This window comes from Argopecten irradians, chromosome 7, assembly GCF_041381155.1.
Source record: "Argopecten irradians isolate NY chromosome 7, Ai_NY, whole genome shotgun sequence".
Taxonomy (NCBI): Eukaryota; Metazoa; Mollusca; class Bivalvia; order Pectinida; family Pectinidae; genus Argopecten; species Argopecten irradians.
Genome location: NC_091140.1, coordinates 21,473,969 through 21,489,361, shown reverse-complemented (window position 1 = coordinate 21,489,361; position 15,393 = coordinate 21,473,969). Strand labels below are relative to the sequence as shown.

The following is a 15,393-nucleotide window of genomic DNA, read 5'->3' as shown; positions in this document are numbered from 1 at the left end:
CATCCTCACATTGTCTGGCCCACCCTAAACCTGTCTGGCCCCACCCTCACCTTGTCTGGCCCCACCCTCACCTTGTTTGGCCCAACCCTCACCCTCTCTTGCCCCACCCTCACTTTGTCTGGCCCCATCCTCACATTGTCTGGCCCCATCCTCACAATGTCTGACCCCCTCCTCAACTTGTCTAGCCCTGGTATCATATTGTCTGGCCCCAACCCTACCTTGTCTGGCCTCGCCCCCACCTTGTCTGCCCCCATCCTTACCTTGTCTGATCTCAACCTTACCTTGTCTTGCCCCACCCTTACATTATCTGGCCCCAAACCTTACATTGTCTTGTCCCACCCTCACCTTGTCTGGTCCCACCCTCACCTTGTCTGGCCCCACTCTCACATTGTCTTGCCCCACCCTTACCTTGTCTGGCCCCACGCTCACCTTGTCTGGCCCCAACCTTATCTTGTCTGGCCCCATACTTACCTTGTCAGGTTCCACCCTTACCTTGTCTTGCCCCACCCTTACATTGTCTGGCCCCACCCTCACCTTGTCTGGTCCCACCCTTACATTGTCTGGCCCCATACTTACCTTGTCAGGTTCCACCCTTACCTTGTCTTGCCCCACCCTTACATTGTCTGGCCCCACCCTCACCTTGTCTGGCCCCAACCTTATCTTGTCTGGCCCCATACTTACCTTGTCAGGTTCCACCCTTACCTTGTCTTGCCCCACCCTTACATTGTCTGGCCCCACACTCACCTTGTCTGGCCCCAACCTTATCTTGTCTGGCCCCATACTTACCTTGTCAGGTTCCACCCTTACCTTGTCTTGCCCCACCCTTACATTGTCTGGCCCCACCCTCACCTTGCCTGGTCCCACCCTTACCTTGTCTGGCCCCATCCTTACCTTGTCTGGTCCCATACTTACCTTGTCAGGTTCCACCCTTACCTTGTCTTGCCCCACCCTTACATTGTCTGGCCCCGCCCTTATCTTGTCTGGCCCAATCCTTACCCTGTCTGGTCCCACCCTTACCTTGTCTAGCCCAACCCTCACCTTGTCTGGCCCCATCCTTACCTTGTCTGGCCCCACCATCACCTTTTCTGGCTCCACCCTTACCTTGTCTGATCCCACCCTCACCTTGTCTGGCCCCACCCTTACCTTGTCTGGCCCCACCATCACCTTTTCTGGCTCCACCCTTACCTTGTCTGGCCCCAACCATACCTTGTCTGGCCCCAACCATACCTTGTCTGATCCCACCCTCACCTTGTCTGGTCCCACCCTCACCTTGTCTGGTCCCACCCTCACCTTGTCTGGTCCCACCCTCACCTTGTCTGGCCCCACCCTCACCTTGTCTGGCCCCACCCTGACCCTGTCTGGCCCCACCCTCACCTTTTCTGGCCCCATCCTCACCTTGTCTGGCCCCACCCTCATCTTGCTGGCCCCACCCTGACCCTGTCTGGCCCCACCCTCACCTTGTCTGGCCCCACCCTCACCTTGTCTGGCCCCACCCTGACCCTGTCTGGCCCCACCCTCACCTTGTCTGGCCCCACCCTCATCTTGCTGGCCCCACCCTGACCCTGTCTGGCCCCACCCTCACCTTGTCTGGCCCCACCTTACCTTGTCTTGCCCCACCAGTGCCTTGAATATCTTGTTGAATGCGTCCTCCATCCACACGTGACAGGATGACCCTACAGAGGTCACACATTTACCACTCATTGTCATCCCCGTCATCTTCTGCATACAGCCCATCACCTCTAACCAAAAGTCCATGTCTACAGCTATTTTCCTCGAACCATGCTTCAGAATCAAAAGGTCACCCTGAAAGGCACAATTAGAATGATATTTACTATAATAATTGAGTTCAAAAATAGCACAAAATTTGCAATGACCTTGCCATAATGGGGGCACATATAATGACAAACACACGCAAAAAAAAATTCACCATATCATGTGCTGAACTTGACCTACATTTTGACATGTTAAATTCCAGCAACCAATATGCCGAGATTATTATCTATACTTTTTATGGTGCGACATTATAATTTTTAATTATTCTGTGACATTTTTATTTTCACATTTTTGGTGTGACATTATAATTTTTATATTCTTTGTTGTGACATTATAATTTTTTATATTCTTTGTTGTGACATTATTATTTTTTATATTCTTTGGTGTGACATTATTATTTTTACATTCTTTGGTGTGACATTATTATTTTTACATTCTTTGTTGTGACATTATTATTTTTATATTCTTTGGTGTGACATTATTATTTTTACATTCTTTGTTGTGACATTATTATTTTTATATTCTTTGTTGTGACATTATTATTTTTACATTCTTTGTTGTGACATTATTATTTTTACATTCTTTGGTGTGACATTATTATTTTTACATTCTTTGGTGTGACATTATTATTTTTATATTCTTTGGTGTGACATTATTATTTTTATATTCTTTGGTGTGACATTATTATTTTTACATTCTTTGGTGTGACATTATTAGTTTTATTACATTCTTTGGTGTGACATTATTATTTTTACATTCTTTGTGTGACATTATTATTTTTACATTCTTTGTGTGACATTATTATTATTTTTACATTCTTTATTCTTTGTGTGACATTATTATTTTTACATTCTTTGGTGTGACATTATTATTTTTACATTCTTTGGTGTGACATTATTATTTTACATTCTTTGTGTGACATTATTATTTTTACATTCTTTGGTGTGACATTATTATTTTTACATTCTTTGGTGTGACATTATTATTTTTACATTCTTTGGTGTGACATTATTATTTTTACATTCTTTGGTGTGACATTATTATTTTTACATTCTTTGGTGTGACATTATTATTTTTACATTCTTTGGTGTGACATTATTATTTTTACATTCTTTGGTGTGACATTATTATTTTTACATTCTTTGGTGTGACATTATTATTTTTATAAATTCTTTGGTGTGACATTATTATTTTTACATTCTTTGGTGTGACATTATTATTTTTTACATTCTTTGGTGTGACATTATTATTTTTACATTCTTTGGTGTGACATTATTATTTTTTACATTCTTTGGTGTGACATTATTATTTTTTACATTCTTTGGTTGTGACATTATTATTTTTACATTCTTTGGTGTGACATTATTATTTTTACATTCTTTGGTGTGACATTATTATTTTTTACATTCTTTGGTGTGACATTATTATTTTTATACATTCTTTGGTGTGACATTATTATTTTTTACATTCTTTGGTGTGACATTATTATTTTTACATTCTTTGGTGTGACATTATTATTTTTACATTCTTTGGTGTGACATTATTATTTTTACATTCTTTGGTGTGACATTATTATTTTTACATTCTTTGGTGTGACATTATTATTTTTACATTCTTTGGTACTTTTACATTCTTTGGTGTGACATTATTATTTTTACATTCTTTGGTGTGACATTATTATTTTTACATTCTTTGTTGTGACATTATTATTTTTACATTCTTTGGTGTGACATTATTATTTTTACATTCTTTGGTGTGACATTATTATTTTTTACATTCTTTGGTTGTGACATTATTATTTTTACATTCTTTGGTGTGACATTATTATTTTTTACATTCTTTGGTGTGACATTATTATTTTTACATTCTTTGGTGTGACATTATTATTTTTACATTCTTTGGTGTGACATTATTATTTTTACATTCTTTGGTGTGACATTATTATTTTTACATTCTTTGGTGTGACATTATTATTTTTACATTCTTTGGTGTGACATTATTATTTTTACATTCTTTGGTGTGACATTATTATTTTTACATTCTTTGGTGTGACATTATTATTTTTACATTCTTTGGTGTGACATTATTATTTTTACATTCTTTGGTGTGACATTATTATTTTTACATTCTTTGTTGTGACATTATTATTTTTACATTCTTTGGTGTGACATTATTATTTTTACATTCTTTGGTGTGACATTATTATTTTTACATTCTTTGGTGTGACATTATTATTTTTATATTCTTTGGTGTGACATTATTATTTTTACATTCTTTGGTGTGACATTATTACTTTTACATTCTTTGGTGTGACATTATTATTTTTACATTCTTTGGTGTGACATTATTATTTTTACATTCTTTGGTGTGACATTATTATTTTTACATTCTTTGGTGTGACATTATTATTTTTACATTCTTTGGTGTGACATTATTATTTTTACATTCTTTGGTGTGACATTATTATTTTTACATTCTTTGGTGTGACATTATTATTTTTACATTCTTTGTTGTGACATTATTATTTTTACATTCTTTGGTGTGACATTATTATTTTTACATTCTTTGGTGTGACATTATTATTTTTATATTCTTTGGTGTGACATTATTATTTTTACATTCTTTGGTGTGACATTATTATTTTTACATTCTTTGGTGTGACATTATTATTTTTACATTCTTTGTTGTGACATTATTATTTTTATATTCTTTGGTGTGACATTATTATTTTTACATTCTTTGGTGTGACATTATTATTTTTACATTCTTTGGTGTGACATTATTATTTTTACATTCTTTGGTGTGACATTATTATTTTTATATTCTTTGGTGTGACATTATTATTTTTACATTCTTTGGTGTGACATTATTATTTTTACATTATTATATTTTTAATCTTTGGTGTGACATTATTATTTTTACATTCTTTGGTGTGACATTATTATTTTTACATTCTTTGTGTGACATTATTATTTTTACATTCTTTGGTGTGACATTATTATTTTTACATTCTTTGGTGTGACATTATTATTTTTATATTCTTTGGTGTGACATTATTATTTTTATATTCTTTGGTGTGACATTATTATTTTTATATTCTTTGGTGTGACATTATTATTTTTACATTCTTTGGTGTGACATTATTATTTTTATATTCTTTGGTGTGACATTATTATTTTTACATTCTTTGGTGTGACATTATTATTTTTACATTCTTTGGTGTGACATTATTATTTTTACATTCTTTGGTGTGACATTATTATTTTTACATTCTTTGGTGTGACATTATTATTTTTACATTCTTTGGTGTGACATTATTATTTTTACATTCTTTGGTGTGACATTATTAATTTTTATATTCTTTGGTGTGACATTATTATTTTTATATTTCTTTGGTGTGACATTATTATTTTTATATCTTTGGTGTGACATTATTACTTTTACATCGTATAGTACAACAGACATGAATCAGAAGGTAAGATATGTAGAATAATTTGAAATAGAAATGTCTGCAAGAAAAAAAATGCTCTGACCTCCACTTATATATCAAAATAACACAAGGTACGACAGGATGGGATGGGGGGGGTGGATTTTGGTAACACTATATTATGCCCCATATTTCATAATATATCAAAGTATATATAAAAGTAACATAGTTACTGTTTCTACTGAGCATGCTATTAAAGGTATATCTGACAGTTTCAAGACTATTGGAAACCAAGCATCAAAATTGATTCTCAACTTTTATACTGAATGTTTTAGCAATAGATTTCGTAACCGAAGAACAATTTTTTCTATTATCTGCGGACATCTCATTAGCAACAAATTAAAAGTTATACTTCTATGTTTTGGTTTCGCAATTTCACACTTAAATTATCTTAAGCAATACCTTTCATCGAACTTTGAATGTATTTTCAAGCATCTGTGGTCACACAACAAACTAAAGCTTCCGATTGATGAACCAAAATAAATGCTTTTCAAGAGTTACGAATAAACAATTTCTGACAAATGTTACCATCTACAAACCTTGTCTGTTGTGAGGTTGGAAGTCAGAAAATGCAGGCGATGTTTGTTCTTCCTCAGGTTTTCAAAGTTCTCTTTCACTGCACAAAGACGAGAAAAATTCTCCTGCCCTTGAAGGTCAAGGTCACTGAAACTTCTGAAAATAGACATATTACGTTAAATAGTTTAACTTGGATATTACCAACCATAAATGTCATTTTTATCCTGCATTCAGTCCAATTTATCAAATAACTGTTCAGCTGTATCATAGAACCACATAAACAATATTATATACTCTTTCATATATGTGGATATGAGGGATAGGGATTACCACCCAAGGGTCACAAAATGTTGTAAAACCTTTGGCTTGCAATCATGACATCCATGATTTTCAAATAAGTTTACAGGAAACCACGCTGCAATGCATACATGAAAATTGTGTGGCATTTTTAACACAAATCATGTTGTCTGCTTCTTTAATAATAAAAACAGCCTTATTTCTGAAAATAACTGTAGAAACTTTTACTGAGATAACAGTAATTACGTCACGAGGTTGTACAGCATGGGTAGCCATTATAATACTGCCTCAGAAGACAGGAATGTATTACATGTGATAAAGCAGTATTAAACTTGTGTAGGTAGGAGAGAAATTAAAAGTCTACCCTGACTGGATATCGTTGAGATGTTTGGTGACCTCATCAAGGACAGGGAAGTCTGTGTCCAGTGATATTTGTCCTTGTAACACTTGGGCCTTCCCACTCACATCCACGTTGTCCTTGGCCATACCCACAATAACAAACTCACAGCCTTCAAACTCCTGGACTACATCCAACACAGTAGGTACAGCTTTGGTAAGCTCCCGAAGGCCAAGTTCTTTTCTCTACATTAATCAAAGAAAACCTTCAAGGCACACCTACTTTTAGATATTGTGTTACACTCTGGGGAACATAATTCTCACCAAGGACAGAAGGGACTGTAAATGTATATTATGTAACCCAGTAGTTAACAAAAATTACTTCACAAAATTCAATCTGTTAATCAAGAATGCATGCAAATAAATGTGATTGTGATGGAAATTAATTTATTGACCCCTACCATTGTATACTTTCATAGTATACTTCCATGATCTTTGACCTATTTTTGACCTTTATAACATTTATATCATTGTGTACTACCATGATCTTCGAAATCTCTTTGACCTTTATAACGTTGAACCTGTGTCATTGTGAACTGCCATGACCTTTGATTTATTTTACCTTGCATTCTTCTTCTTCCTGCTCCAGCCTTAGCCTGAGAGCTTTTGTCTCAGGGTAAAAGTTCAATACTTTGGCTGAATGGCCCTTCACCATACATACAGCAGGGAAAAGTCCATCCCAGCGTAGGGCTAACTCCTTCTCACTGACCTACAAAACCCAATTCTTATATGTATGTATCTCTACAAAACATCCTATTGCATGGCCTTCAAAATCTCCTTAGGCTATTTCATACAAAGACAGTAACACACATTTTGCATTTTAGTTTAACAAACACGCCTACACCAAATTCATGAATGGAGCATTTCTATTTACCCTATCACTTGAATATTTACAGCAAAAACTAATTTTTTTGGTTCTAATAACAGTAAAACATGTTTATAATTAACACACTTGGTACAATGAATTCATGCTCATCATGTAGCAATTTTCATAACCTATCAAGGCTCCTATAAGACATCTAAAATATGCATATAACAAAGTGATTTTGTTGATCCCCAAAGGTTCATTATAACTGTATGTTTTACTGCAATAACTCTACATTTTTACTATTACCAATTACATTTATGTATATATATATATATTATTTACATCCTAATCAACAATCATATACACTTCCAAATTAAATTAAAAAATGAAATTGTTGCTTTGAAATATCAAAAAAAAAAAAAAAAGGGAAAAACTTACCCGTGTGCCATTTTTGGTAAAATACACCAGCAATTTCTGCTGAGATGTAAGTGTGCCATCCTCGTTAAATTGGAGTGACCTCCCCTTGATAGCCTCTACTCCGCAGCCAATTGTGCTGGATGCTCCATAGGCCAGGTCCACTTCCTTAGATTTGTCTTTTTCACCTTCGACCTGAATTCTGTAATAAGGGTGTATGGACAGTTGTTGTTGCAGGTCAAATCATTTGCTATATGGTTATAGGAATATAAAATCTTTACCTTTTACTCATTTTGCAGAATAAACTTTATTTTTGGATCAATAAACAAATCATTTATCTTATAATGAATTATCTAATACAATCACGAAAATATCATCCCTGCAAAATTTACCAGCCACTCTTCATCAACTTATTTTTGCAGGAACCTAATTGTGTGCTCTTATGGCTCGCAACTGTTTTAAATATTTTTCAAACTTTGTAATTGAGAGTTATATGGCTCTACTGTTCTTATTTTTGCGGAATTTTTTGGCAAATAATTTTCGTGATTTCTATTCACCATCATTATATAGCTGAATCTCAAGCGAGAATATAGTATAAAGAATCATTATATCATTAATGGATAGATTAACTTCAAAACCTACAAAAAATCAAAATTTGATTAAGATTGAAACTTCATATACCGTGTACAATAAAAGTAAGGACAAACCGATAGACATCGCCTTATTTCATTATAAACTTACACGCCCGTGTTGTGGTACCCTACTGAAGCTTGCTCTCCCAGGAAGTCCACGGCCGCCTGGTAAGACTCGCACAGACCTACAGAAATGACCGCCTTCTCGTCCTTTTTTATTTCTTTATCCTGAATTTTAACCTCAAAATAAAGCTGTTCTTTATAGAAGGCTGTCTTTGCCACATAATACCCGTACATGTCGGTTTTGTCCATTGGGTCACTGAAACAAAACATAATCTGTATAGTCATACTGCAAAAATGTATCAGTCATTCTGATTGGTTAGTTTGCTGGATTGTGTGACTACCAACACCTGTTATAGGTAGGTTATGTATGAAGACAGGAAATATCATTACCTGTTTTCAACTTCAATAAATAATATTGTCATCATCGTACTCATAGTTTCACTTTCAACAATGATCAACAAACATTTTTGTGAATACATTCAGTTAAAATGGTAAAAATTATGAAAGTCATCAAATGAGCCAAAAGAGACTGTTCAATACCTAGACACTTTGTCTGTTTCTAAGGAAGTGTATCATCATTTGACAAATTATCTTAAATCAGAGGGTATTTTCTTTAGACAGGTGAACTAAATATTAACTTCTGTAGATGATACTCACTAACTTGTCAGCTGGCCATCATCCATACAGTTCATGATATGTAACTTGCCAACTGTTAATCGTTTTGGTATCAAAGCCTGTAAATAGAATTCAGGGGCCAAACAGATTATACAATATGACACTTACATTATCTCACAGTTTAGTAATAAAAATTTGAGTCATGTCAGAGTAGAAGTGAGGATAAACATGGATAGGACAAACAGAGGCAGGACAAATTGAAATAGGAAAAGCAGAGATGGGACAAACAGATGCAGGACCAACAGAGGCAAAACAAACAGAGGAAGGACGAAAGGAGAAAGGAAAAAATGAGAATGGAAAGGAAACACAGAGATAGGACAAAAGAAGATAGGACAAACAGAGATAGGACAAATTAAAATAGGACAAAAGGAGAGAGGACAAACTGAAACAGGATACATGGATATAGGACAAAATGAAATAGACAGAGATAGGACAAATGGAAAGGACAAATGTTAAATGCTACATGTCATCTTAACACAGATAAGTACCTGTAACTATGGTAACTAAAGGTCCAAATATATGGTAGCTAAAGGTCATAATATATGGTAACTAAAGGTCCTGATATATGATAATCAAAGGTCCAAATATGTGGTAACTAAAGGTCCAAATATATAGTAAAAAAGGTCCAAAATATGCTAACTAATGGTCCTAATATATGGTAACTAAAGGTCCTAACATATGGTAACTAAAGGTCTGAATATATGGTAACTAAAGGTCCATATATATGGTAACTAAAGGTTCTGACATATACTGAAGGTCCAAGGATTAGTACATACCGGTTTCCTATAATGGGGTTTGTAGTTGAGGATCTGAAGTTTAGCATCACTGCTCCACATACCAAGCACAAAATATGCTCTGCAGTCACTGTTAGACATGAGAGGACTAAACTCAGAACTAAATGACTGGGCAGCTCCCTGTAAAATAAGCAAAACAAACATGGCACTGAAAAAAACTCTGATGTCTTACTACCATGAGCTGCAAAAACAGCCAGCTATACAGTATTTTGCATACGAAATCTTTATAAAACAGTTTTTGTATCGTTCTAGCGCTTTCACACCTGTTGCCGTTCTTCAGGGGATTTGAATTTACAACACTGTCTATATGTTAATGTATATATAGACAGTGTTGCAAATTATTTTCTTGAAACTATGGAGAGACGTCTTGTCAAAAAAAAACATTTTCATCAGCAAGCCTCATATACAACTTCATTCACAAAACAAAATGGTGTTCAAAGACGAAAACATGAAAATGTTTAATACATCATCAAAATTCCTTGATTTACTTAAAAACAATAGTTCTACATAACTGATAGGAACAAAGGGCTACAACTCTAAAACCAAACCCCAGTAAAAATAAAAATAAATCACATGAACATTCCATTTATCACTCGATTCAGCCTTCCATCTCATCCCTCTCAAAATCCAGATTATCTGACAGGGCAGAAATCATTCCTTTAATTATGCAATAACAATTAATTACCCAAAGGAATTTAAAAACTGCTCTAGATTATCTTACTCACTTTTTTTGGTTCAAGTTTGAATTCCACTTTACAGACTGTTTCAGAAGTAAAATTCACTGTGACAGTAAATACGTCTCCCTCAGACAAGTTTCCATCCATCATACTTTTCTTCTCGACAGCATCAACGCACATTCTGAAAATTAAAATCTAACAATCTTACCATTGTACCTTTCGTGAAATAAAAACATTATCAATGATTTAAAACATCTTTATTTATGATCTGAAATATAAATAAGAGGCCCATGGGCCTTAATAGTCACCAGAGTTCAGATACAGAATGAAACAAAGACATGCATATAAACACTATATATTTGCCCATCAGGCCCTTGAAGTCAGTCAGTAATTTTATAAATTTGACTTTTTAATCTATGAAGATTATTTGGTTCCATCAAATCTGTGAATTCTGAAGAAAGATTTTTGAAATGTTATCCATTTTGACCCCTTTTGGCTCCGCCCCTCTGGCCCTGGGGGTCAGCCATGGATGAGAACTATTCACCTAATATGGATATGATGTTAAAATGCTATTTCAGACTAATAATTCTAACCAGTTTGACTAATAATTCCTATGAAAAATAGGCAAATAATGTTCATAAATGTGTTTTTCCTATATAAACTTGACCCTCTCCCCAGGGGGAAACATGAGACCCCAGGGTCATATCATTCACAATTTTTGTAAAGGACTTTAAGACCATCTATGCAGAGTATTGGATTCTACCAGTTACAGAATTTCAGAAGAAGATTTTTGAAGTTTTAGCCTATTTTACACGTTTTGGCCCCGCCCCTAAGCCCCCTGGGGATCAGTCATGGAAATTTGGTAATAAGATTCAAAGGCCATCACACAGGGGTAATTCTGACTACAATTGACTAATTTCCTATTATGATGACTAAATAATGCTCAAAAATGTGTTTTCCTTATATAAACTACAGTAAACTTAACCCCCTCCCCAGGGGAAACCTGAGACCCAAGGGTCATAAAATTCACAATTTTCATAAAATACCTTAAGACCTGTCCATCTATAACGAGTATTTGATTCTACCGTTTCCAGTATTTAAGAAGAAGATTTTTAAAGTTTTAGCCTATTTGACCCCTTTTGACCCCGCCCATAAGGGCAAAGGCCCCTTGGGGTCAGTCATGGAAAATTGGTTAATAGGATTCAATGGCCATCTCAAACTGATAATTCTGACAATATTTGACTCATTTCCTATTACAAATGATCAAATAATACTCAAAAATGTGTTTTCCCAATATAAACTATAGTAAATTTAACCCCCCACCCCAGGGGGAAACCTGAGACCCCAGGGTCATACAATTCACAATTTTCGTAAAGGACTTTAGGACCTTTCTATCTATGAAGAGTATTTAATTCCATTACATCTGTGAGTAGAGAAGAAGATTTTAGAAATTTTAGTCAATTTTACCCCTTTTGGCCCCTCCCATAGCTCCCTGGAGGGTATGGACCATATAATTCACAATATTGATTGGCCTTAAGCGTTAGAAGGTTTGTGCAAAATTTCATTGAAATTGCTTCTGCAGTTTTAGAGAAGAAGTCGAAAATATAAATTGTTTACGGACATACGACGCACGACAGACGACGCACGACAACAGACAAAAGGCGATTAGAATAAGTCACTTGAGAATAAAATAAAATTAATACGTCGTTTCCGGAATACAACCTTCAGTTGATTTGATCATGTGACTCTTATCACCACATGACTTTACTTAGTTCAGTTGAAACAAAATGGCAGCATACCCAATGGCTGGACACGAGTGGAATATTACACATTATGAAAGGAAACATAACATTAACTATCAAAACATATGATAATAACAAGCAAATACGTGGAATTTCCATCCCCCGCTTTTAGGACATATTGACAGACAGACAGACAGATTCTTTATTTCCTTTTAACTTTGTTACCAAGTTTGAAAAAAATTGGTCAATATTTATTACAGTTATTATATTATACGAAAGTGGCAGAAAATGCCTTTTTTTATTAAATCAAAGGGCCATAACTCTGCTAATTAAGATCTGCCAAAAGTGGCGATCTAACTTGGCTAAGCGCTTAAGGCATTTAACTTTGTTACCAAGTTTTAATAATATTAGCTTTAAAATTTGTTAGTTATTACACAGAAACTACAGAAAAATGACATTTGTAGTAAATTAAAGGGCATTAACTCTGATAAATATCATCTGCTGAAAGAGTTGATCGAACCTGGCCAGGCACTTAAGGCATTCAACCTTGTTACCAAGTTTGAAGAAAATCGGTTAATATTTATTAGAGTTATTGTACGGAAGTGGCAGAAACTGACTTTTTTTATTTAAGCATAGGGCCATAATAACTCTACATAAGGTCCGTTGAAAGTCGCATCGGTTTACATTTGTTACACTTATTGCATGGAAATGGCAGAAAATGACATTTTTAGTAATTCAAAGGGCCATAACTCAGTTAAATAAGGTCCATCGACAGTCGCGATCGAACTTGGACGAGCCCTTCAGGCATTTAACCTTGTCACCAAGTTTGAAGAAAATTGGTTTACATTTGTTACAGTTATTGCACGAAAATGAAGTGTTACAAGCAGACGGACAGACAGACAGACAAACTCAAATTAATATCCCCCGTTTCAGAGAAAGTGAGGGATAAAAATAATCTAAGTATGCATGTGAAATGAATTCAGACACTACAGAAGGAAATGCCATGTAAGTTACAACACCAAATGGAACCGTCACATGGTACAACACCAAATGGAACCGTCACATGGAAGCTGGTCATCAACAGTATCTGACATCTCGTGCACAAATTTTTCATAGCTTAGTTTTTTTCTATAATCAATATCAAGTAAGAAAGACATAACATTGTTTTTTAGTAGTCTTTGTTCCATTACCGACCAAATTTTACTTTACTAAGACATTTCTAGGCTCTGTCCATAGCGTCACCACCATGTAAAAAAAATGTGCCCTAAATGTTTTGTGGTCACATGACCAAATCAACATTTTCTATCTCCCTCACAGAAAAGTTCTTATATAAGGAATTGGTGTATTTACTCTTTTGAAACATTTTTATCTTTAGTACCTATCATGTATGTTCTTAACCACAAGACTGAACTATTATCATATTCATCTGCAATATCAAAAGTTGACTTTCACTACTTACAGTAAAACATGTCTATAACGAACATGTTTACAACAAATTCGTGGCTATAATGTAGTAATTTTCATCTCCCATTAATGTTCCTAAAACATATCTACAATATGTGCATAGCAAACTATGTTTATAACAAAGTAGTTTTGTTGGTCCCCGAAGGTTCGTTATAACAATGTTTTACTCCTCAACGGTATGCTTGCAATGACACATATTAAGTTTTGTATGACTCTTTACTGTAAATAGAGCTCCTACCAACTTACACGTTAGTTTCAGCATTAAAGATGATGCTTTGTTTTTTCCCATCCTTCCAGTCCTTCACAGTTGTAACATAGCTGGCCAAACCACAACAAAATTTCTTTTCTCCGGCTTGAAGCACTTTAAAACTGAAAACGTTGTTAGTCTTCGAGGCAGCGTTCTGACTGATAAAAGAGCCTGCATTTGAGGAACCCACTGGACTGTAAAATAAGACAACGAAATTGTTCATAATCGATAAAGATAACAATACATATACAGTATACAGATTTATTTGACCCATGTCTGTATAAGCCCTTCTTCTAACTTATTTTCATGATGACTTCTTATTGAGGTTTTATGCCAATAGACTTTTTTCATAATTTTACAAGTAACAGTTTAAAATCTCAAGACTATAACTGTTCTTTTAGTGGAAAAACAATTAATTTCAATATTCTATTACCCATGAAATTTAATCTCATACGAATAGTGCAGGACAATGTTAATTTGCCGGTCATAAAGTAATCAACCTTCCCTTTCAATCTTGTGCTATTATATTGTAGGTAAAGGGAGATAAATTAATACCTGAGCACCAAACTAGTGCTATTATATTGTAGGTAAAGGGAGATAAATTAATACCTGAGCACTAAACTAGTGCTATTATATGGTAGGTAGAGGGAGATAAGTTAATACCTGAACACCAAACTAGTGCTATTATATTGTAGGTAGAGGGAGATAAATTAATACCTGAGCCCAAAACTAGTGCTATTATATTGTAGGTATAAAGGGAGATAAATTAATACCTGAACACCAAACTAGTGCTATTATATTGTAGGTAACTAAACTAGTGCTATTATATTGTAGGTAGAGGGAGATAAATTAATACCTGAGCACTTAACTAGTGCTATTATATTGTAGGTAGAGGGAGATAAGTTAATACCTGAACACCAAACTAGTGCTATTATATTGTAGGTAAAGGGAGATAAATTAATACCTGAGCCCAAAACTAGTGCTATTATATTGTAGGTATAAAGGGAGATAAATTAATACCTGAACACCAAACTAGTGCTATTATATTGTAGGTAAAGGGAGATAAATTAAATTAATACCTGAGCCCAAAACTAGTGCTATTATATTGTAGGTATAAAGGGAGATAAATTAATACCTGAACACCAAACTAGTGCTATTATATTGTAGGTAACTAAACTAGTGCTATTATATTGTAGGTAGAGGGAGATAAATTAATACCTGAGCCCAAAACTAGTGCTATTATATTGTAGGTATAAAGGGAGATAAATTAATACCTGAGCACCAAACTAGTGCTATTATATTGTAGGTAAAGGGAGATAAATTAATACCTGAGCACCAAACTAGTGCTATTATATTGTAGGTAAAGGGAGATAAATTCATACCTGAGCACCAAACTAGTGCTATTATA

At 34.7% G+C, this 15,393-nt stretch overlaps 1 protein-coding gene across 1 annotated transcript in view; it reads right to left on the bottom strand.

Annotated features, from left to right (window-relative positions):
• Window positions 1–15,393, bottom strand: part of LOC138327080 (uncharacterized) — a 114,816-nt gene that overhangs the window by 80,378 nt on the left and 19,045 nt on the right. The window contains 10 exon segments of the mRNA XM_069273066.1: window positions 1,603–1,803; window positions 5,800–5,932; window positions 6,438–6,655; window positions 7,032–7,178; window positions 7,716–7,893; window positions 8,433–8,642; window positions 9,044–9,120; window positions 9,838–9,975; window positions 10,581–10,713; window positions 13,985–14,179. Coding sequence (XP_069129167.1) covers window positions 1,603–1,803; window positions 5,800–5,932; window positions 6,438–6,655; window positions 7,032–7,178; window positions 7,716–7,893; window positions 8,433–8,642; window positions 9,044–9,120; window positions 9,838–9,975; window positions 10,581–10,713; window positions 13,985–14,179 — 1,630 coding nt within the window.